The sequence below is a fragment of the Haliotis asinina genome, chromosome 9, assembly GCF_037392515.1.
Source record: "Haliotis asinina isolate JCU_RB_2024 chromosome 9, JCU_Hal_asi_v2, whole genome shotgun sequence".
Classification (NCBI taxonomy): domain Eukaryota; kingdom Metazoa; phylum Mollusca; class Gastropoda; order Lepetellida; family Haliotidae; genus Haliotis; species Haliotis asinina.
Window position 1 is genome coordinate 7,853,084 of NC_090288.1, and position 25,776 is coordinate 7,878,859.

The window sequence follows — 25,776 nt, forward strand, 5'->3', positions numbered from 1 at the left end:
GCGTTTGTGTTTTACAGAATATGCTACCGAACATTTTCGTGCACATAATATACAGAGAATATCACCCAAGCGTCTACTGATATCAATTATATCAACACAATCTGATAAAGTTACAAATATCCGAGGCTTGCCGAGGTTATTTTTAGTTTTATCAAAGAGTGTTGATATTGATATCAGTCTGAGATTTTATTTATCATCAAATCTTATTCTTCATTAGTTTCCAATCAAAACGTAAATCTCTCAGCACTGTATTACCATTAGACTTGCAGTGCAGCAATGTCATAGCATTGTGATGCGATCAAGTTTATAGCTTCATAGCATTATCAGGGCCATAAAACTGGAGAAAGAAAAAAAAGCGGAAAAGTCTTTCTCCAGTTCTATGGTTGAGCCAAATGATCACCGCATTGAACAAAATCTACTGTCAAGACGATATCGCCTAAGAGATATCGTAGGATTTCACACAAGCCTCCACAGGTTTGTTGGGGTTGCGATGTGTTATAGTGACTGCCTCTCAGTTGCATGCGGGGCAGTGAAAGCGTTCTCTCGTCAAGCCGAAGACCCGGGTTCGATTCCCCCATGGGTGTATTGTTTGAAGACCATTTCTGTTCTCCCCCGCTGTGACATTGCTGGAATATTGCATTCGTTGTCTATTGCTGTTTTGTTTGTTGTGGTGCTGCAGTGAGAATTTATTATAATTCTTGTTGATGTCTTTAACAAATGACTTTAAGATATGATTCATTTGACTGAAAAATTGGAAATCCACATTTTGTACTTCACATGTCAGTGGATAACAATCTCACCGATTTACTCGGATCCAGTGAATAAATTAAATGACCTAGGGATTGGTAAACAAAAACAAACCAAATATTCCGTGTTTCCATACCCTTTATTCTGATGTATTTCACTCCGCCACATCATATTCAAGTTAGGTTCCTGGAATTCCTCTTTTTAAACTTTTTTTACTTTGTTTCTTCAAGAAGCAGGCGTTAAGTAGTGAGTCCTTGTCTCACTGTTACCTTTCGGTGTAGATTTTACCTTCCTACTGGCATCTGCGGGCTCTCAGAACCAAAGCTGACGGGAACATTTAACGCCATTAGCCACATCCGTTAACAGTAAAAGTCAGAGAACTGTCAGCACCACCATCATTGATGGTGGCATTTACAAGTTGTTATAGATGGCCAGGATATTTTATGGATTAAACTTCTTTAATCCTGTCCATACAACATTCAGGGGTTATTCCAGATCCCTTCATCGGGTGAAATGACAAATGATACTACGACGTCGACCCTGTGACGTAATAACTGCGCTATGACGTCACACTGCAGGTGGCATTACAATCACAAGAGAGAGTTCATTATAAGTGTAGCTGCAAACTTGACCTGTTACAGAATACACTTAGTTTTTACACAACGATTGCAAAATTACTTCTCGGAATGAGCGGATAAGAGATTTCACATTTATCAAGAGTTCATCAAATAAAAAGTTCATCAAGAGTTATCCAAGAGGTCCTATGCGCTTGGCAAGTGGACACTTAGGTCACAGCTTAATGGAAGACATTTTGTACTCAGTAATTGGTTACTGAAGCAACTATTTTATAACGTTACATCATATGTATGAATAATATTTGTATGTCTGTGTTAATAGCATGTGTATATTGCTACATCTATTGTATTGTACACCAGATTGTTTCAGGGTTATTGTTTTCACCTGTGCTCATCACAAATAAACCGTCGGCCGTTGAATAACAACAAAAACAGTTTCTGTTGCCTGTGCGTGACTGACGCAGCCCTGCTAAACCGGTATATGTCATGATTACTACAGCTCCCTGTAGTTTTGGCCTACGCTTGTCATTGTAATTGTTCGAAAGTACCTTGGTGAACATACTGATCACAACAGCTGCATGGTGTTTGTACAATACCGCTGTGGTGATCAATATATTGGTGAGACTCTCAGGCTCATCAACATCCGTGTTTGCTGACAAGGGACATCAGTTTGTAAACTTCAATTTGTAAATCTGCTATATCGGAGCAAATAACAGCACCCGCATCAGAAGCAGCAACATCGGTGACATGGCTGTCGTCCGTTATGCCTGACGGTGAGCACTGTGTTTCACACTCTAGCTTCACGACGCTCTTGGAATCGAGTGCAACGTCTCAATCAATCACGTCTGTCTTTGTGGCCACATCCACATCAGAACCAGCAAGATCAGTGACATGGCTGTTGTCATTTGTGTCTGACATACAACTGTTTGTGTCACAATATGGCTTCTTGACTCTTTTGAAGTTGAGTGCTACTTCCTTATCCATTACTCCTGTCCTTGTGACTTCCTGACTCTCTTGAAGCAGAGTGCTACTTCCTTATCCATTATTCCTGTCCCTGTAGCAAAGTCCACCTCACACCTGCAACATGATAAACTGATAACACCAACAGCCTAATCCCTGAGACATGGTTTAATTGATGAGACCCTTGAAGGTCCGGGTTAGAATATTGATCTTCAGTAACCAATACTTGGAAGAGCCAATTAACGGGTGGTCAGGCTCACTGACGTAGCTGACACACGTCATCGGTTAACTTTTGCGCAGATCGATGCTAATGTGGCTGATCACTGGATTATCTTCCCCAGACTCGATTATTTACAGAACTGGAATACCTGGAATATAGTGCGGCTTTAAAATAAACTCACTCACTCGCTGACCATTTGTGTGAGATTTGAAACCAATATCGTTGGTGTTTTAAATGTTAAAGCTATTCAATGGCTACAGTGAGGAAAAATACATACAACAGAAACGACCAAAACATTTCCTTAAGAAATCTCTTCTAAAAGCAGAGTCGATTGTATAAGTCTGTCTGTATCATGAGTGTGTGTTTGTTTTAGCAGTACTACAGCTGTATGATGTTGGTAAACAACCGAATCAGGACAGACGATCCAGTGATAGTGATGTTCACTAATATAGAACATGCATTCTTCAAAATATATATGCAGAAAACATAGATAGTTTGTTCAATGTACCTGTATATATTAACCGAGTTTACATCTGAATTATTTCAATCTCATTCAAAGTATATGCTGAGAAAAGCCAAGTTCACACCCAGATTTTTACATGCGAGAACTGTGGAACGTATGTTAATAATACTTACATTTTACCATTGATAACAAAGCTCCTCGTCCTAGCTTGCATATATTCTTTGTATCTGTCCTCAAATATTTGACTGTCACTGACATCACTCCATGTTCCCCCTGGGCTCTTCCAAGACCATGTCCAAACTCCTGTCGATGAGTTCTTCAGACTGACTTCTTCCTTCTCCCCATGTCTCTCTTCCGCTTCCACCGGAATCTGTCCAGTTTGGTTTCTAGCTGTAGTGAGCTTCTCTGGTACTTTCATCTTTTCACTTTTACTAAATCCGGATAGTGCAAAATATCTAGTTACTTGGTACCGTTTATTTGGTGTTGGTGTGGTTTTGTTGTATCCGTCAGCAAGTCTGCCCTGAGTTCCAGCTGAGCATTGAACCTGTCTTCCATGATTCACTGGGTGATTGTCTTTGGTTGCTATGGATTTAAGGGTTTTGACAACAACTTCTTTCTCATGACCATTCGACGGACTTATTCCGTAACGTCGGAGACACCGTAGTGGTTGGTTTGCCATATCATGAGACAAATTGCACATGTATGGAGCACTGCAGGTTCCATGGAGGAATTTTGAACATAAATGCAGAAATCCGCATTCATCCTTGTTGCAGCCATTTGGCTTGTTGTAGTAATTGCATGTCGTTGGAACAGTTGTGGAATTTCTATATCTCAGTGAACAAAGGACGTCAAATTCAATTTTAGTTTCGAACTTGTGCAACAACGATTTCCTCAAAACCTCTTTATTGTGTTCTGTGTTCATGTCATGACCAAAGATACACGTCTTCCCCTGTTCTTGCATGGTACATTCGCTCAAAACAAGATATTTGCAGACATGAAGGCCTCTGCAATCTTGTGTGCATGATCCCGCTTTCTTTGAATGTTGCTGACACAGGAGTAGATTTGGATGACCAGTCACAAGAAACGTATCCTCAGCTGCTGTTTCCTCCACTTCACCATCTTCAATCGCTCTTTCATCCCTGTCAGTGTCTCCTTCTATTTCAAAAACGTTGTCATAAGCTTTCAAGAAGTCATATAAAGTTTTCGTGTTGGAAAAAATGATAATCTTCTTCTGATGAAGAGTTTTTCTCAAGTTTGCTAAATGAACCTCGCCAGGGTAATCTACACATACTGTTCGGAGAATCAAACTGGCCAGGTCTTCTTTCTCTGCTGTACTTGATGACTTTATTCTCTCTTCTGTATCAACTGGTTCAGGCGACGTTGCGGTTACACGGTTGAATCCCTCAGTTCCAGATGGCATCCTGCCATGGACGTTTTTGTTGCCTTTGGTGTATTTTCGCGCATTTGCTCCGATGTCTGCTAGTGACAGGTTCATCCTACCCGGGGCCGTTTGATTAACATACCCTAGATTAAATGAATTATCTTCTCCTTTGTCATTGTTCCATTTGTGTTTCTTTCTTCTGATCCTACCCGGTGACCTGCTTCTGTCATTTCGGAAGAGGCCTGGTTCAGATGACTTATTATCAGGGTGGGACCTTTTTCTACATCTGCTTATCCTTCCTGAATGCATTCCATCCTTTTCCTGTGAACCACATCTTCTGCTAGTCCCTTGTCTTACACCTACGTCATTTCCTTTACCCACGTCCTTCCTGCTGGTCCGACCTATGTCCTCTTCTGTACGCTGGTGCCGTGGATGTCCACCAAGATTCCATCTTGTCTCTCTCGTCGGACTCCAGTTCGGAATGATTACCTCATCTTGCATGCCTTCCTTGTGCACCACCCCCACGTTCCGGGCATCGTTGATCTGATGCATGTACCCCCGATCTGTACCAATGGCACATGTGCTATAATGATGAGTGTGCATTTAAGATCGATAAAGTAATGTTTCACTACGGTATAAATGATGTACAAGGGTCGATTTCGTTATATTAAAACAAAATTTCAAATATACATTTCATTTCCGGGTGACATCACTGATATCAATGGTGTAAGTTCTCAATTATTTTGTCCATCACATCAAATGAAATCTGTTTCTATGGATGGGCAGGCATTTTATTCTTTTGCACGGAAGTTTCAAATTATTACATGACCGATGTTTGCCTACATTGATATTTTTATAGCTGATATTGACGTTAAGCCGAGCCAATTTTGTGCTTTGATATACAACGAAGTTTATCATACTTAAAAATTCATATAATAATTATTTCCCAAAGAAATATAATAATTATTTCCCAAAGAAATGTCACGCATTTGGCTTAACCTTAGAACTGGAGAAAGACAGGATTGCCAACTTCAAATTTCGCGGGTAAAGTTGCGCCGCGCATGCGCGTCCTTGAGTTTGTGGTGTTTACTTCCGTTTGCCTTTTGACAGCCGGTGGACACCACTCTTGCATCATTGAAACGGTAAGTCATTAACTTATTACTCGTTGTATTTAATGCACACGAATAGAATATCGGGCATTGATGTCGTAATACAGCCGAGTGAGGCATCGTTGTTTGTTACTGTGATGCTCATGAACTTTATATTGTTGAATATGTAAGAGGCCTGTCGTGATTCAAGAATCGGGTCTTAGAACTTCGTCAAATTAAAATCTAAATAGAATTTTAGAAAGTTATCGTTTGTTTGGATACTTCACTAGAATTGTGACTACTTCATTATTAAAGGTTTGGCACTATGTGGCAGTTTCTGCAGTTGGCTGTGCCGCTTCCTCCACCAAGTGTAGGGAGCTGTCCTTTCATGCTTTACCCTACCCATGCTTGCCATAAAATTCGACTATGCTTGTCGTAAGAGGCGACAAACGGGATCGGGTGGTCAGGCTCGCTGACTTGCGCCGATCGGTGCTCATGTTGTTGATCACTGGATTGTCTGGTCCAGACTCGATTATTTACAGATCGCCGCCAAATAGCTGGAATATTGCTGAGATGCGGGGTAAACTCAATCAATCGTGCATAACCCAAGAAAGGTATGTATATACTACTATGTAAATTACAGTAGGGTGTATAATCTGTATTCCTATAGACCAATGGGTAAAACCTCCACCTGTAAACCCTCGTCGTAACTAAAACATAGAAGTGGAGAAAGTGTTTCTCGATTTCTATGACTTAAACAATTAGGAAGTATTTCTTTGAGTGGCACTTTTAGAAGATGGATATGCTTTTCAGGATGTTCAGATGCAATGAAAGGAACATATTAAAACTAATGCTTATCAGATGAGAAATATTTATATATTCAGGTGATATATGATTTTGCAGGAATGAAATTTAGGGGGATATACGGGTAGGATGGTGTTTCCGACCAAAGTTCAGATGTGAAATGTTTAAAAACAACCTCTGCATTTAATTTTATTAAAATGTTTTCATTCAAATTCCATTGTTAGAAGTTAGAAGATTGAATTATGTTGGCCTACTGTGTATTATTTTCATTGTTTACCATGTTCACTGATACAAGTGTTCTCACTTGTCTCCAGGAATTAAAGATGAAGTTAATGCATGGAGGACTGCCCTGATTTTGTCAATCAACCAGTCTGACAAGTCTTTTAATGCAGATACTGCCAAAATTTGTTCCCGGCGTTTTAAGGAAGACTGCTTTATAGTGCATCATAAGTATGACAAAGGTCATCGTCCATAACTTAATAAATATTACACATGTATCAAAAGGATGTGAGATATATGTTTATGATAATATGAATGCATTGCAGTATCATGAATGTTTCATAAATTGGAATTACTGTATACTTGATGCATCTTTCATATTACGGCACCAATTTGTTTATCATCTAGCCTTGTGCATTTTATTAATCCGTAGAACCCAGTGGACGCCGGACCTTGAAAGTTGGCAGTTTCCCTACTTGTTTCATACCAGTTAGATCAATAGAAATTCTTTCCCAAAACCCAGAAAACCACCAGTGAGAAGTTGTTCAGTCATGTTGTGTTAATATTTTGTAAGTTTGCAAAGTTATGTTTTTTGGGTTATTTTTACATTCCATCAGATAGTGGGCCTGGTGACCTGTAGAAGTTCCTCTCTCGTCTTGGAAATTGCCTGTCTGCACTTTTAGCCATTACTTCAGAAATATTTATAGAATCCAAGAATCACTATTTCAAATGTGCATTTAACTGGCTATAGAGCCTGACATTCAAATAGTTAGGTCACCTACGTTTTGACATGTTTTAATAGAAGACAAATCGTAATATTGCAATATTATCAGCATCAGGGTGGTGTACATATACAAGATATGCCTGTCTATGGAATGCAGGCAGGCGGTTAATTTGTTCTTTGTTCATTGTCAATTTTTAATTATACTACCGACAAGAAATAAGGGAACTAATGAAATAATAGCGAATTTGAAACTGCTTTAAATATCCACTAAATCAATTTTAGGCGTCAAGTTCAATATCTGGTGTGTCCACCATGTTGGGCAACACATTCACGGCACCTTGATGGCATGCTGTTAATCAATTTCCGGATGGTTGCCCGTGGTATTGCCCACCATTCCTCTTGGAGAGCTGCACCAAGCTGGGCCAGGTTGGCGGGTCCTGGGTCCCTGGCGTACACCCTTCGACCATGAACGTCCCAGAGATGTTCAATTGGGGACAGGTATGGGGACTTAGCGGGCCAGTCCAATGTCTGGATACCTTCTTGTCGAAGATAAGCGGAGACAATTCGGGCCTGATGTGGTCTGGTATTATAATGTTGGAATACAAAATTTCGGCCGATAACTCTAGCCAATGGAGCCACAACAGGACGCAATATTTGGTCAACGTATCGCTGACCAGTCATGGCTTCGTTAATGATGACCAAATCTGATCGTCTGTCATGTGTAATCCCACCCCACACCATGACAATACCACCTCCATATCGATCATGGTCAAGAATTGCTGCTCTGGCATATCGCTCCCCGCTCCGATGCCAACAACGTTTTCTGCCATCTGTGAATCGTAGGCAAAACCTTGACTCATCAGAGAACATGGTGTAACGCCAGTGGCGCATAGCCCGTCCCTGATGCTGCCTAGCCCATGCCAATCTTAGGCGCTTATGGTGAGCTGAAAAGGTGACACCCTTAAAAGACCGTCTTGCTTTCAGACGAGCTTGATAGAGTCGGTTTTTAACGGTTGAGGTTGAAATGCGTCTTCCAGTGAGTGTGCGGAATTCTCTATTGATGGCAGGGGCCGATTTAAACCTATCGCGTAGAGCAATTAACGTAATGAGACGATCCAGTCATGGTGTCGTTGATTTTGGTCTACCACGCCCAGGTCTTGTTGCAACCCCACAGGTTTGACGGTACTTATCCTAGAGGCGTGAAATGACACTTTTTGATTTACCCATCTGCCGGGCAACTTCACATAATGATGTCCCCCCCCCCCTCTATCATCCCCACAATTCTCCATTTTGTTGCTTCACCGAGATACTGCCTCGGAGGCATTTCTGTCAGTAAGTGTCAATCTCTGTTGCATTAGTGATTGCAACTTCTCCAGTACATTTACAGGAGTTAACTTCTGTATGCACGTGTTAATTATTATGCGAAATTCCATTGTCATTGGATGTTGCGTTTGGGAGATACGCCACGATAACGGACCCTGTCACAGTCAAAGCCATCTACATTCAATTTCTTGGTTCCCGTATTTTCTGTCGGTAGTATATTTTGGCATGTTCATGTAATGCTTTCACACTATTCATGTAAATATTCAACCGGTTTATTCTATGTGCATTTGAGTCTTTTGACAAGTTTTGTTTCAGCTTTTTCGTTGATTTTACCTTATGTATAATGAGATCATGCATTGCTGCCATTATTCAAAGTGTAATAATTTACCTACTGAAAGTATTCCTAAAATTACCCTTAATAATATATTGACTGAAGAAATAGTACATTGTTCACCTGCATATACAAATGAAATTCACATCTTTCTATCAGCATGGTCAACACTGGTATAAGATTTATAAATGAAAGACATGGTCATGTGAGATTAATATTCATATTACATAACTTACAGTGTCACACAACTATATGTTGTACTTTTCAGAAAGACAGGCAGCAGACTGGAGGACATAACTGTGATGCAGACCCTTATCATAATGCACAAGCAATTCCATGCGCAGGGATAAACAATGAGAAACTGCAGTGCTATGCAAATCTTCCACCAACTTACAACCCTTCCCCTCCCTCTGATGCTGGAGTATTGCCGTAGCAGTAAAACATATGTTATAGGACCATATATTGTGCTTTGTCAGTTTAACAGTTAATGACAGTTTATTTGGAAAGGAAAGACAATTGTAGAATCAACACCTTGTTATTACTGTCCCATTCTCTCTTGTTGAAGTTTTTATACATTGCAAAAGTTAAATGCACATTTTCATTTGCAGATTGCCATCTGAAGTGTCTTCTTCAGGATACTATCTGCATGCTGTTTATCAGACTAGTGATGGCATCACCACATATACCACTACCATTCAAGCACAAGCATTTACAGAAGAAGGTGTGTTGGGGCAATGCAGTGAATGTCTTGCAGCAAGGCAGTCAGTTTTGCGGAAACATATCCGTTGTACCAGTGTTTACGAATGGTGATTCAAAGTAACAGGACTTTGGGTCCTGTAAGTTTCGGATGTCTGTCTGATCCATTGAATATTAACAAGTCCCCCAGAAAAAAATTAAGCACACATTTCAGATTTAACATTTCTCATAATTGGCATTGAAATTATTACCATTATACAATGACAAACATTATAAACATAAATTTATAAACAGTGACCAAGTGTCACATGCCACAAATAACAACTTCAGACAAAGTCATTGTAATAGGTTCGGTCAGGCACTTGGGCGAGCAGGATGGGGACTTCTGTCAGATTTGTCAGAGGGTCAGACACTATTTGTGAACACTGTACAATATCTGAAAAGAAACAACTGAGGAAGTTTTCACCTCTGTCGAAAATCAGTAAGGCTAGAATGGCAAATGCTTTGAAAATAATAAGATATTTCCTTATTCTGACTTGTGCTTAATTGCTTAACACCTCTTCCTGGCGAAGTTAGTGGAACACCTGAAATCCCATGAAATTCCCTTCTAAAAGAAGCGGGCGTAAAAATACAGTCACCCACGAGTAGCCTCCCTTTACCCTTTGCACATGGTCAGCTGATCAGCCATGATTGTCACTCTCTTTCTATCGCCCCGACAAGGGCGGCTTGAGGCACCGGGTGTACCCATTACAGCGATAAGTTTTTCAACTATTTCGGTGCTTTAACTAATTTATGTTGTATGCGGTATTTGGTTTATAAATATGTATCATTATTGGTTAAATTTGTGATTATTGTGTGTTTATATATCACGTAATTCATCAACTCAGACTTAGTCTCAGTTCCCTCTACAGGAACGACATGTCTACGATGAGCTGCCGTTGATTCTACACAACAAGCAGAATGTCAACCGGCATAGACAACTTTGCCCCGACTGCATTGTCACTGCTCTGGAACCCTTATGAGGGTCGTCAGACAACACAGACTTCTTCAGCATTATTGGTCATTGCAGCAGACAACTTTACGAATCAGCCATCACTACACTCAACGCAGCCTTCCACACAGATGCCCTCATGCTACATGAGCTTCGTTTTGAAGAAGAACGAAGACTAGCTCCGTGTGAGCAGTCATCTGGATCTGCACTCACTCCAGCGGATGCACACACCTGTTCAACACGATCATCTCGGCTGCTGCGACTGCTGCTCTGTGTGAGCACTCAACTAGATCTACACTCACTCCACGGGAGGAACAAGAAGGTCGTCATCTCATGCTACATGAGCTTGGGAAGCGTCGTTTTGAAGAGGAATGAAGACTAGCTCCGTGTGAGCACTCATCTGGATCTGTGCTCACTCCAGGGGAGGAACAAGAAGATCGTCATCTCGTCGCAGTTTGGAGAGAGATCCACCTACATAGAGTGAGTGAATCCGTACAGGTGAGTGCGCTCTGGTGAGTGCTCTGACATCCCGTCGCAGTTCAGAGAGAGATCCACCTATGTCGGGTGAGTGCGTGCACGCACGTGAGTGACTACACACGTTGTGAATGAGGATACTCGCTTAGGTGAATGTTCTCACAGCCCGTCACATTTCGGAGAGAGAGCCACCTACGTTGAGTGAGTGCACCCGTATGGGTGAGTGCACTCACATGAGTGACTACGCTTACGTGAGTGAAGACGCTTACTCGGGTGAATACTCTCACAGTCTCCTCAGCTCGTCGAAGGCGCGTCAACACTCATCATCCCCTTCAAACCTGGACTCACATATGAAGGATCATCGGCATCCATCGAAAGCATTGCATTCACAGGTGGATGAAGGCAGATACAACCGATCTTCACCACCAGAGGAAGCCCTCTTCTCGGACTCTGAAGTTACATTTTGATCACGAATGGTCTGGACTTGGTCTCACCATCCAAGAACTCCAACGAAACAAACATTTATAGGTTGAAGAATGAAAACATTGACAAGTTGATGTTTCTGCTGATAGCTATGAATAGCTATGATTCCCGACATGTTATCTACGGTATTCAAGTCAGCAACAACATATGCCACTTTTCAACACTCGTCGCTTCCTTCTTCACCATATGGAGCCCTTCATCAGAGCACCAGATGTAGACAAGGCATACAAAGCACTCGTCACACAAAAGAATTATCAGCAGTTATGTTCTAACACCTCGCTTCTACTACTGTGGACTGAATCTACTTCGTCAACAAGGTCTCTTGTCTGCCTCATCATGGAAAGAAATTTTCACAAGGCCCTTATATCAAGCCCCGTGGTCAGCACCCATAATATTGTATGGGAAGATTGAAGAGAGAGCTCAGATGGTCACCCAGGACTCCAGAGGAGTCATGATGGTCAAGTCCATTGATACAGACAACAGTGCTTAAGCAGACAAGTCAGTGTTACAGTAACAAGTCCAAGTTCTCCAGAGTCCAGAGATTGAGAGATGAGAAGTTTAATACTAGAGCAGAAGAGGAGGTAAACATTGAAGTTCAGGTTCAGAACGACTGGAGTCTTCTAACCCTAGCCGTTCCCATACAAGTGGGTGGTCATCTTCAACTCTACTGGAAGATTTGTGGAATTCTTTCAGACAAATTCGTCACAAAGATTCTTTGAGACGACTACAAGATATCATCGCAGGCTACACCTCAGATCACATCTTCCATCTTCGGTGGAGAAATTTGGTGGGAAAACTTCCCACACATCTGCCTAGAGGACTGTCAGTCTGCATCATCCTTAAACGGTGGGAGTTTTTTCGCGCTCTTTTACTCATCTAAACACATGCCTGAATGCTAGCAAGGGTATCACCGTCTGAGCAAGATTTCACGATGATCAGTGGACTGCTACACCGGTGACGTCATGTCTACAATCTGATTGGTCTTTGATAGACAACAACCTGCGCAGAATGTGGTGTTATTGTTCCAGTATCAGGAAGTCATTGATGACTTTCAAGGCTGGAAAGATGTCGATTACACACTAGATTAACACTTTACAGCGTCATTTGATTCTTCAGGCAGCGTCGAGGTCTTCTAACAGCAGACTCAGCATGGCCTATCTTGAGGCTTGCAGCAATGAATGACAGCTCCTGATCGGAGAGGCAGCCAACTATAAACAGACTTCCTGCAAATGTCAACATGCTCATAATGAACAGTATCTGAAAATGAAGACTGACGTATCTTCACGGCATAGAATTTCTTCATGAGAGAAGTCAACTCAGTCTACAGTTGGACTTCACTATCAGGCAACTAACTTGATTCATGACTACATGGAAATACACGGTTGTCGCAGAGAATCGGTGGGTCAAAGTTCAAGTTGATGTTAGAACAAGTTCTACTCTCTCTGCTACCATTATGACAGTGTCAGTGTCTACTCGGTCTGCTCACATCATCTCAGGATATGTCATTCCTGAGTCACGGTTTACAATGCTGGACATCCTGAGACGACACCTGCTATGGGGAACTTGCCAGTCAAATGTCTGCGCAGGAACGTATATGTTACAGTTGGCATTCAACAACCATCTATGTAGACACATCTCTCCAAGGATGGGGTGCCCATCTAACCAATGACGTTGCAGCAGGAATCTGGAAGAAGGAAGACCGAACTCTTCCCATTAACCAGTTGGAGATGAAAGTGGTGATTCATGCTATCCATCACTGGTCGTCAACACTGAGAGACAAGCTACTGATCATCCACACAGACAACTCAACAATGGCTCTCTACATAAACAAGCAAGGGTTAGTGAGATTGCCATCTCTACTACACTTCTTGTTTCAACTCTTCAACATGGTCGAAAGTCTAAATCTCCGAATAAAAGCATGTCACATTCCAGGAGTCTGCAACATCACGTCCTCTTCATCCATCACCAACAGATCGGATGCTGCCTCGAGAGGTGTTTTAACTAATCAGCCAGATATTTGGATCGCTGCAAATAGACTTATTTGCAACAAGGTTCAACAAACAGACAGCAACCTTTGTGTCATCCGTACCCGATCCCTTAGTCTGGGCTACAGACGCTCTCAGCATCCTGTGTCAAGGACTAAACGCGTTTGCGTTTCCCCCTCCAGTGCTGCTACCAAAAGTCATCAAGGAAATCAAACAAGAAGAAGGAGCTACAACTGATCTTGGTCACACCTTACTGGCCAACATGACATTGGTTTCCAACACTTTTAAAAGAGTTAGGACAACCAGTGCTACAATTACCAGATTGAAAGAATTTTCTCGTTCATCTTCACACAAAACAGGCACACAGCAAGCCATCCGCGTTTCAACTACACATATGGACTGTATTAAAACCTGTTTGGAACACAGAGGATATTCAGCGAGAGCAGCCACCTTAGCCTTACAGGAATCCACTTGCACACTATATGATGACAAGTGGAAATGATTTTCGGCAAACGCCAGGAAGAAGGGATTCATGGCGATGAAGGCGACACATCCTCAGATAGCCAATTATCTGCCATCTACGTCATTCCAGAGGTCTTGAAGGCTCTACATTATCTACATACTTTGCAGCTAAATGTTGTATTTCAACATCACACCAGTGATGCGTATGAGCCGCTCGATCGGACCTCAATTGAAATGCTGACTCAAAAGACGCTATTTTTTTACTTGCCTTGGCTACAGTTGCAAAAATGTCAGAAGTTCATGCTCTAGACTTTAATCGAATGAAGTTTGCGATCTGTGTTTTATTAATCATGTATAACAAAGTGGCTGTAATCTTTCTAAACTTCCTGGCAGGTGTACCGCTAACCTGTAAGATCGTCCTGACAGGGCACTGATGACCAGAAAAACACTTTCGTGAAATTGTGCCTCATAGATAAGCCGACCCCCTTCCACAGACAACATTTTTTGGTCCTCAAAATTCAACTTATACACGGTAATATACGGTAATATACGGTACTCCCAGGTTTTCCAGTATTTCTGCATTGAAACAAAAAGAAGTATGTGTTGAAAAATTATCTGGAGCCATGTAGAAGGTTAGTAGAGTGTTTACATACAATCATTGCAGTAAAGTTTGCATGAATCAGGAAGGAAGTGGATGTTACATGTTATGTCTTTTTTGTATTTTTAGGTCATTGCATCTACCAGTGACAAGGCCAGTCCAAACCAGAGGTTGATTCAACTTCATGACAGCATATATAAGGCACAGAACTTGTTTGCTCCTGAGGGATATTTGTATTTCTTCAGCGATGCTCCTCATTTGGTGAAGACTGTCAGGAATAATCTTGCATCGTCTGGCTGGGGTAAAACTTCCATACGTCTATTGGTATATCATGTTATTATTAAAACATATTTAAGTTGGACTCCATATTAAATACTAGAATATGTTTGACTTTAATTGTCAAATAACAAGACAAGTAGGTTTATATTTTCTCATGGCGTGCAGCCACAAGTGCTTTTGTAATTTCTGCTTTACAAGATGAGCTGTACAAAGTACATCACAAAGACATGTAAAGGTTCTATTTATTTTATGAAATAGTCACCAAATTTCATCATGTTATTTCACTTGTTTTGACTTGATAAGGACACGTTTTACCTTGAAAAGTGTTAAATACCTTAAATATTATACATGCAACTGGAAATTACTGAATATTAAAATTTGTTATCTCAATCAGAATGAAGGATCTGAGCTCCTATGAGAGCACATATCCCGATTGTATGATGAGGACTATAGGAGGCAACTGAGGCGCACCCGTCTGACGGCAGAGCATGTCCATCTCACACCACAGTCAGTAATGCGAGTCTACCTTGGATCCCAGGTAAGAACTTACTCATTGTGTGAGGAACCAACTTATTGTTTTTAGATAAATTTCTGTACAAAATATACATTATTCTAAGAAATAATGTTATGTTTACTTAGGTATTCAATAATTCTGTTGGAAGAGCCTTGCAAGTGTTTGGGGGACCTGAATGTCAGGAAACAGCAAAATTTGTCCTTTTGATGGAAAAATGTTTTGATTGAATGAATGTAAGGTATGTCAAAGAGTGATTCTGAAAAACAGTGTTGGGAATCGGTTGAAATGTGACAATAGATGATTGCTTCATTGCCAACAAACTATCAGTGAACAAATAAAAGTTTCTCAGTGTTCCAATCCAGGTTGCTGTTATTTTGCTGCAGATATTTATAACATGATGCACTTGCTATTTAAAAGTGATGACTAATCAGTCATTAATATAAACTACCTGGACTCCTCAAGAAATATTCATTCATGACGTTTCACTTTGTGAAGTGAAATTCTAAGAAATAAACATGTTTTCAGGCTCTGACAACTTCAAAGATATGCTCCATCATCAGGTGTTTTAAACTATGAAACAGTGGTTCGAAAATCGTTTGTGACAAAATGTGATCGATTACATGGTCGTTTGGTCGCGGCAACCAATCTTTGATTATTTCAATTTATATGAACACCACTACTGAAAATCACATCGACTTAACTCATTTGATATTTTGCTCAACTGGACAGAGGCACCAGTGGGTCTGTATTATGTACTGCTAGTCTGTCATCAGCATCTGTAAACATCTTTCTCATCAGAAACTATAACAGTTACAAAACTGTTCATATATCAAAACAACAAGTTAAAATTTTAAACAAAAGTCATTTCTTCCTAATAAAACTTAATAAATGAAATGATTATAAAATTCAAAATTAATTTATAACACAAATTATTGTTTCAGTCAACTCCATGATCAATGCAACCCGATTCCTCCTGCAGTGTTGTCTCCCTATGGTTCTTACAAACAAGTTCTGTCAGAATCCACTGGAGTCTCACTTTGGAAGATATAGGTGCTTGGGAATACAGGCTGAGAATTCAACCCCTTGGACATTTGGGTGCGTTACAAAAAGTCATTTCAGACCTGTTTAATATGGATGTTTGTTTAATAATTCAGACCTGTTTACGCTATCAAATGACTGCAACATTAATATGGTAACCTTTGCCCAATTATTAAGCCTTTTGTGTCAAATGTTGCCATAATATAATACAAAGGAAATTTTCTTCCACCAGAAGAGGACACATGTTGAAGTTGATGATGCTCCCTTGTCCAAAATAGAGAGAAAACATTACTTTGGAAATTGCAGCTACATTAGCTTTAAAGGGGCATTGATGTGCAGCAATTTCCGTGGACTGGTTGTTCCTTTTGTTATTGTTTTTTCCCATGCGTACTCGGATGATATCTCAGAATTCGTGACTGGTTCGTGACCTCTGCAGCGCAGCTCGTATGCGCAACTGAGAGTTTAATTATAAACAGATCAACTAAGGTGAAGTCATTTTTACTTCATTACAAATGTGTTATGAACACAAATCAAACACTTTGAAGGTTAGTCATCTGCCAGTGGTAGAAATGGTTAAAAAAACCTATTAGGACGGAAAAATAACAAAGCCAATGTATGTCTTTATATTTTGTCTCATAACCCGAATTATTTTATTGTCATATTTGTATGATTTTGAAAATTAATAAAAGAACACACGGTCTGCTTATACTTATAGTAAATTTCTAACATGACTTTCTTGCACTTAACACTTTCTAACACTTAAACATTGTATAGACAGCCAATGTGGATCCTATTTTACAAACGCCCTATACGCGATCTAGTGTGTTTTTTCTGTCCTATAGATTCTGCTGAATGCTACAACAAATAAATTAAAACAAAATGCAAATAATGAATTTAAAACAGACTAATGTTATAGCAACAATGTCAGGGCTACTACCTTGTTCAGGAATATATTCATCAATATCCACATAAAAGAATGATATTCTATTCATCTGTAACTGGTAAATAATCCTGCTCTATGTCGTGTGTCTTACAATAGTCTAATTTGCGAAAAAGTGACACATTGTTTCTGGTCTTTCACATTGGTGAAAACCTGATAAACCTCTCATTAGTCACCCAAGATAGCGCACCTGGCAACTAATTGTATGATGTCCGCCATTCTAAGTAATTTAGTTAACCAATAATGAGCAATCAATCAATCAACGCAATGGTGGTTAATTCTTTGAAGGGAGGATGTTGTTTTTACACTTGCACTTTATGACATGGTGTAGTCAGTATAGATTAGTACATCTACACACACTGCCTTTTGACAAATCCGCTGTAGAAGATAAAAGTAATTAATCAATCACTGTTAACGGTTAATCCTTTGATCGATGTTTGTTTTTGTAACTCAGCTGAAAAACCCTTACATGCACATATTACATAACATGTAATACATTTGCCACATCAGACCCTAATTAATAATGTTGAGTATTTACACCATACAGGAGAAATGCCAAATGGGAACATTTGTCTAGTAATCTGAGTGGTGTAACCACTAATTAAACCTGTTATAAATTCATTAACTGACCATCAAGTGAATGATGACAAATAACTCGTGTAGGTTTATTCCATCAAACACGAGTTACAGCAAGGAAGATGTAATCTCTGTGCCGCATGCAGTCTGAAAACACTAATCTTATGAGCCAAAACTGTTTTGAGGATACCAATGGAACTTCGTTGTTACATAAGGAATACATACAGGCATTTGTTGTGTACTTGGGTAAATAGGTGTAATCAGGGTTTTTTTTATGTAAGAAAATTTTCAGATTTTTCTGTCAATGGCAAAGTTGTTGTTTTTAGTTTATGAATTCAAATAAATCAACTGTGTGTTTTTATTATCATAGATCATAAACCAGGGTAGCTACCAAAGCTACAAAAATTTACGCATGATTTTTGCTATGACAGCTGGGCCAACCCTCAAAACTATCTAAATATAAAGCTTTGGAATCTTTCAGACTTATATGAAACAAATGGCTTGCCACATTCCTGTTGACATCATATATTTACATGACATGATTAAATATCAAGGTAAACAACGCAGAAATAGGATCAAATGGGATCAGTCACTATACCATCCGGGCATCAGGAAAAAACTACACTGCTGGGATATTTTGTTACATTCAGTCAAGGAATACCATGGATATTTTTAAATAATGGCATATGATGGGCATCCTGCCTCCTGACTGTTTAGGGTGAAGAAATTCTGCTGATGTGGGCAGGAGCCCAGTCCCTTTGTCCGTCACGGTCGAGGGAGCGGGAGCTGACCAATTTGCAGCTTGGTTTCGTAGTAAGAACGTTGGCGAGAAACATTATTCACTCCGCATCAGTGCCCCTATAACCCATTTATGCATATCATACCTTCCTGGGACTGGTACTCCAAAAGTAATTTCTCTCCTATTATTGCAGATAGAAACTTGCAGTATAGAAATTAATGAAACTAAATCGTTCAGTGGTTGAACCATTAACGTTACTAGTAAAGTTCTTTAAGCATGACCACTTCCAGAGGTCACTGATACTCTTTGTGTGACAATGACTTGAATGTTAATTGACAAAATGCCTGAAGATTTAAAGTGCCAGCCACTGGGTGAGCTTGGGGTCTTGAGTGATAGCCTTGAGTACAAGAAATCCACCTTGAGGCAAAAAATGTTGTGATGCAAATTTCAGGCAATTTAAAAATGGGATCGATGTGAAAAATTAGGGTGTTCCATATCCCTTTTTACTTTTCTTTCTTCACAATGCACTCGTTTCACAATTTTACAATCTGAGAAAAACACTGATGTCTTGGGGAAACATTACCTGCATTTCATAAAGTTTTTAACATGAGTTAACCCTTTTATCTGTATTAACCAATGTAATGATGTTTTTTTGTATGGATTATGCTAAAAAAAATGGTTTGGTTGAAAATAGGTGGTCTGTCAGCCTGTACTTATTGTTGATCGTCACAGTATCTCAGAAGCTATACATGCTTGCTTTGAAAGATGGATATGCATGACAACATGAACCCATAGATGTCTGACCTGTGCAGGTTGTAATTGATGTTCATGATTCCATGCTTGTGACTAATGGGATTAGGGTGGTCAGACTGACTGACTTGTTCGACACATATCATATACCAGTTGCATAGATCGATGCTCCTGCTGTTGTTCACAGCATTTTCAACAGAAAATGTGGAACATTCTAGGCCACCAGGTCAAGCAGAGGGAACCTCCAATCAATTCCCTGCAGGAATTGTCCCAAGCTTTGGTGGAGGAGTGGAACAGAATACCATTGAGGAGGATCCAGGGGCTCATTGAGAGCATGAGACGTCATGTCAGAGTGACCATTGCTGTCAGAGGTGGATACACAGGATATTGAAGACATTTCTCTGTGTGAAACTGTCCCATATGAAGGACAATTTCTATGCACATTCGATGTCTTGTGTTCATTTAATAACTGTGGGTGGCAATACTTTTCAGGTGCTTGTTTTGGCTGGTATTGTTGTCATTGAAAGATGTTGCCTCAGATTCATGTATTACCATTTTTTACAGGTGATTTGCCAATGAAAAGTGAGAAAGATACCTAAAGATCACAAATATCCCATTCAATGGTCTTTGAATACCATTTTCTTTCGCACAGTCATCTTTATGCACCACAACTTTCTTAAACTGAGGGTGGTGCGTTACTTTTGATGAGGTGTATTTTTGACAATTATGTTATTGAATAAAAATGTGAATGAAAAACAAAATAATTTCACATCAGATTTCAATTTTAGTCATATTGTAATAAAACTACATCCTACTGATGATGCATTCAGTGACAAATTAATGTCATTAAGTTGATGTATATGCAAGGTTTGAATTAGTCAGTGGCCCCCTGGCCTGTGACAAGTAAAAGGCCAGTAAGCCCAGCATATCTTTGGAGTTTTCATTGTCATTTTGTAAGTTTCCACTATCTCCAAGTTGTTACGGTAATTCAACAGTATGTGTTTTCTTCTTTATTCTTCATGGAATTACGTCACTTTGTAACATTTTGTTTTCATTGTACATTCACACTTTGAGTTAGAGAATTATTGAGTGATCTTGTAATTTCCAAGCATAGAGAATTATTGAGTGATCTTGTAATTTCCACGCATAGTGTATCCACGCATAGTATATTCTTTCGACCCTGTGGATATGTGAGATATATAAGCTTTGAGAAACTCTTACCAAATGCCACTTTGTAGTACTTTGCCATTGTCCTTTCTCTGTTAACGCCACTGATTTTTGAATCCCGGGAGAGGCACTTTTCAAAATCGTTCAGCAATACGCTGCTGACTTTGGATGCTGAAAATTATGTTTTCAAGTAATGGAATTTAATTTCAGTGGATTTAACAATACTGGTGATGTAATGTAACATGAGGTTCTTAGTGACTGACAGTTCTCTCCTACACATGTGACTCATTCTGAATCATTTAATTAACGGAACATATTTGAACAAATTATTGTTGTTCTGCAAAACTGAACACCTTGAAATATTGAAGAAAATCATGTCCTAAAAAATTCTGATTATACCTGTACGTTCATTTCTCTGTCATTTTTTAAGGAAGTGACATTTCTGTTTTATCACATATTTATTTTACTCAGTTTCATTACTCAGAAGCCTCACCTAAATTAATGTATCAGCTTCTGTCTCTAAAATCTCCTCAAATTCATCCATCATTGTGTTTAAAATATCATCCATTTCTGGCTGTACATTTGAAATGATGAAACAGTTAGCTATCTGCTGTAATAATCATGTCATGTTAGAAAGTAGTAAGTGAAAATGGACAGCAATCTTTGGTAGATCAGGGAGACGCCATTATCATTGTCACATATTTATTAATTCTTTTCATCGAGTTATCACATATAAGTGACCCTGTGAAGTTTTTTTAATTCTGATCAAGGCACAATAATTACTGATCATATTCAGAGCGATATAAAATAGGCCGTATATTTTAAAGATTGCCCACTTAACAACCATCAAAGTTAGATCTACAGGCTATAGTAATTGGACAAAAGTATTTGTCATTTGGCGTACTTTCCATAGACTTGCATATATACATGAGTATTCAACGTACCATAAGTACTTGTGAATTCTCAGTTGATTTTTGAACGAACTACGCTACAACCACAAAATTTGGGGTTATTTGGGGGGAACAGGTCAAAATGGCCACACTACAAGGTTCCCTCCCATTACGACTACTCTCCAACTGGACTACTCATTAAATACACAAACTTAATGGACGACTGATTTCTAATTACTACCTGTCACCCCTATCATGCGACTCTTGGATCAGTTCATTTTCAACAAAAATATAAACACACGTGTAATCTCATGTTTATTTTACATACAACACATTACACATTTATCACACATTTATCACATAGCGCATTTAATTTGTCGCATAGCCAAAATAGTCATCACTGAATGTTGCTAGGTACAGGTATATCGTGCACAGTGTTCAGTCTAATTTCAGCAATCTTCCTGCAGCGTCCACGAACTCCAAGGGTGTCTTCTGGTTGTTCTGCAGCTGGGTCTTCAGGTTCTGCAGACGAGTGTCCAGTTGAACATACTTCCTCTTCCTGGGTGGAGGGTTGGCACCATGCATCATCTGAGCAAGCAGTCTTCTGTTTGAGGATTCCAAGGACTTGATGGTGGAGATGAAACTGAAGATGTTGGGATGACAGCGCTGCACAGTTTGGTTCAGGTGATGGTGCCAACCCTCTAGGTGGTTGTTTGTTCTCGGCCCTTCAGTGTTGTTGTGGTTCCAGACAGCAATGGGGAATCTAGCACCGAAGTCCACCCAGTTGTTCACGATGTAGTCTTTAAACCGCCCAGGTTAGCCCAGGAACCCTCTATGTTGACCGATGCTAGGTCCTTTGGAAGTGCAGGCGTTGTCTTGCGTCGGTGACGATACAGTCCAGACTTCACAGAGCACAGGGGCGGGACAGTGGCGGCAGCTTCTACAGGGATGTTGTTGATTTCGTCGTTGTAGATTTGTTGAATTGCAGTCGTTTCTTCACGGGAGCGCTTGCGGAGGTTGCTGATCAACTTCATTGATGTCTCATCTTCTGGTGGGTGGTTGTGTGCTCCTGTAACAGTACGAATGAATTCGCCAACTGTAGAGATGTTTCCTTTGCATCCAGTCTGAGCACATCTCCAGTAGACTGCAGTATCTCCAGTGCGGTTCAGCTTGTATCTATAGCTCTGATGTATAACCTGCCGGGCTCCTCTCTGTGATATCACAAACTCTGCTCTCTGAACATTCGCCATAGTTATAACATGAAATTTCCATTCCAATCTTATATAGTTAAGTTTTGAAAAACTGAGACGTTGAGACATTTAACTCTCTACTACCTCTTGCTACTACTCCTTTGTTTTGCATTGAAGCTTGTTTGTTTGTTTATACAAGAATACTTTGATCAGTTCTTTTAAGGATCATCACAAACACAACTTTAAAGATGCAATCAGATAAAACTGATGTTTGTATAAACAAATAGCTGATCAAACAAGTGAGGATTATCAATCCGTCCTGTTTCCTGGTTGTTTAATTATTTTTTTTTAAATGTTATGTTCTTTACTTAACTAAGTCAGTGGAATGAGTCCATTATTATAAAGGGTGCCTAATTGAAATGAGTATTTCAACAGTAGTCGAGTTGGGAAGTAGTCCAGTTGGAGAGTAGTCGTATTGGGAGGACACCCACTACAAAATGGCCACACTGACCCTAGTCAAAATGGCCACACAAAAAAGTCAAGATGACTTTTATTACTTTTCAACACTCATCGAACTTGTATTATATCATATGAAAGTGTAAATATAGCACAAACATAATGTATTATGTAATATTTATTAAGTATATTTTCATTTTAGTCTTCAGGAGATCAGTCCACTTATCCTCTAATTGGCTCGTTAATTACTAATCAACATATGATTACATACACTGTGTAAACTGATTTAATATGTGAGTCTAGAAGTGCCTCATTAACTAGCGGCCATCTTTTGTAATTGTTCTTATACTTTTCAGGTGAAGGAAGCAGCATTGGCCAATCTTCAGGAGGACTGTTGGAATGATCAAATGTTTTACTAGACTATTAGAAGATAAGACTTGGACTAGAAGTAACTGATAAACAGTAAAAATAAAGTAAAAAGGTGCTTGGACATGAATAAAGAACATATATATTTGTTATTTGTATAAAATGATTTGTTTATGCTTAATAAACGTCAAGTTTTGTTTGAGATAACTTCTTTCCTCATTTTTACACCTTGGTATCAAAATCGCAAATGTTATGAGTATTAAAGTATAGCAGAGACCATATGGTCTCTGAGTATAGTAAAATATTGTGTGGTCATTTCGCCTTTTTTAGTATGGCCATTTTGACTAGGAGTTTGTGGCCGTTTTGTCGTGTCGCCATTTTGATTAGGACTCTTATTTTGGTTTTTGCTTGAAAATACAGAGAGCTCTCGGCTACGCTTCAGATTGGTAGACGGAAGATATGTTATTAGTGGACTAACTGACAGAAAAGTTTAACCAAAACTCAATTCCAAAAAACAGTTATGCAGTACGTGACAAAAAATATAAAGTCTGGAAATCACGTCACGTGTTTTACTGTCATTCCTAAACAAGATATGCATCTGACCGTTATTGCTTATCTTTAAGTCATTTTGACATTTTAGTTTCATTTAAAATAGATATTGGTGTTATTTATTTATTCGTTTAGTAGAGCAGATCCATGAAAGACTCAGCAATTGCCGCACCGTTACAAGCAGTTAACCTGAAGTGAAGATCCCAAACTATCGCGTACGGAACCTACTTGTATTGGTGTCACGCGAATCTCGTGAGTGTTGGCATTCCTGTCTTTCTCCAGTTCTGTCTTCTATGGCTTGACTAATCGTTATACCTTAGTTACAAGATAGAAATCAACACGTAACATGAGCCTCACCGTCACGACCTTGTCCTTGTCCCCGATGTTGTCCCAAGAGGTCCTCGATGCGCCTCCTCATAGCTGATGCTGTAGTGATCACTGTATTGTCTAAGCCCAGACGCGATTTCTTTACAGGCTGTGTACAGCGTCAACCAACAAACAAGTGATATGGTTGTCAGTACTCACAAAGATACCTGTCTTTCCTCTTTTTGTGTACATCCAGTGTAACAATTTTAAAATGATCACCATACATCTGTAAACACACGTGGCAGCAGATCTTCTGTGTGTTACTGATTGTTCAATAATCGCCTTGTACAGTATATCTCACGTCAGACTGATCACATTTCAGTGAAGGGCGACAAAGTCTGGTGGACAGCTCGTGTGCACCACAAAGCCTCGACTAGGCTAAGCCTGCAACGCTGAATGTATAGGTTTGCATGATTCGGTCTCGTATGTTGTCATTCCAATTTCCAGGAAGAGCCTTTCCAAGTAGAGTCAGTTGTACCTCCGAGAAGTCTACACATGTAAGTTCACGAAATCGAAACCGACAGTGGGACGCTTGCTAGTACGTTAGTTGTGAAGTTGTCTCCCTTACTGGCTGGTTTGACGGGTTATGTGCTCATTCTTTATTAGTTTATTCTACTCCACACTCGACAGTATTCCATTGTTATGACAGTCTGTGCCATACATGTGAGTGATCAGTATCATGAACATTGATCTACTCAATTTAGTTACGATGAAATGTGTCCTGTTTATCAACGGACTCGGCAACATTCGAGCTATATGGCGGCGATCTGTAAATAACTGACTCAGGACCAAATAATCCAAAGATCAACACCACGGGCATCACCAAGCCTGACAACTCTATCCCTTTCGTCGCCTTTTATGACAATCATGGGATGCTAAGGGCCAATTCTAATCCAGATCCTCACGGATTTCAGACATCAAGACTTCAATAAATAATCAAGAACTGGTACGTTTTAGTCTGGAACTCAGGGAAGAGTATTTCACCGATGCAATCTTTTCAAAAGACATCAATCCAAAGAAACAGCTGACAAAACCTGTAGTTCAGCACCAGCAGCTGAACCTAAAAAGATGGCCCTGGTTACCCTTCCTGGAACTTAACACTGACGGAGACAGAACAAGGGTCAGGCGGTTCTGAGTTATTAGACTGAGGCACATTCGTGATACTCTACGTCACTATATACGGAATGTACGTCAGACAGCCTATTTTCGAAGCTGTCTTTACTACGACCAATCTCAGCGACTTACGAATCTAAAAACCACTGCCCTTCACCCCCTATGTTACTTGCCACTCAGTATCTCAGTGGGTTGTCACTATAAAGGAATGTCCGTCCGGCAGCCTTTTCTCGAAGCTGTCTTACCTACTATCAGTCACAGCGACTTAGGAATCTAAAGACCATTGCCATCAAACTATCGCAAGAGTCATTTTCTTGCC

At 39.8% G+C, this 25,776-nt stretch overlaps 1 protein-coding gene and 1 long non-coding RNA gene across 3 annotated transcripts; one reads left to right on the forward strand and one right to left on the reverse strand.

Moving 5' to 3' along the window:
- Positions 1-850: 850 nt before the first annotated feature.
- LOC137295504 (uncharacterized) lies at positions 851-25,171 on the reverse strand. 2 transcript variants are annotated; one of them, XM_067826868.1, is made up of 4 exons: positions 24,336-25,171; positions 20,582-20,698; positions 3,139-4,909; positions 851-2,399 (listed from the first exon to the last, which is right to left on the reverse strand). In XM_067826868.1, the coding sequence occupies exons 1-4, from the start codon at positions 24,394-24,396 to the stop codon at positions 2,306-2,308; spliced, it is 2,043 nt and encodes a 680-aa protein (XP_067682969.1). In that variant the 5' UTR covers positions 24,397-25,171; the 3' UTR covers positions 851-2,305. The 2 variants fall into 2 exon arrangements, with proteins under 2 accessions (XP_067682969.1, XP_067682970.1); XM_067826869.1 differs by lacking the exon at positions 20,582-20,698.
- LOC137295507 (uncharacterized) lies at positions 5,451-15,335 on the forward strand. The gene is made up of 4 exons (XR_010957587.1): positions 5,451-5,488; positions 9,444-9,556; positions 14,654-14,825; positions 15,198-15,335. It is a non-coding gene; the product is annotated as an uncharacterized lncRNA (long non-coding RNA).
- Positions 25,172-25,776: the final 605 nt, after the last annotated feature.

Coding starts and splice junctions, on each gene's coding strand:
- LOC137295504 (XM_067826868.1), bottom strand. CDS start 24,396: ATGAGGAGGCGCATCGAGGACCTCTTGGGACAACATCGGGGACAAGGA. Junction 20,699..24,335: donor ACAAGGACAAGGTCGTGACG/GTGAGGCTCATG, acceptor CATAATTTTCAG/CATCCAAAGTCAGCAGCGTA. Junction 4,910..20,581: donor GTACTACAAAGTGGCATTTG/GTAAGAGTTTCT, acceptor CCATTGGTACAG/ATCGGGGGTACATGCATCAG.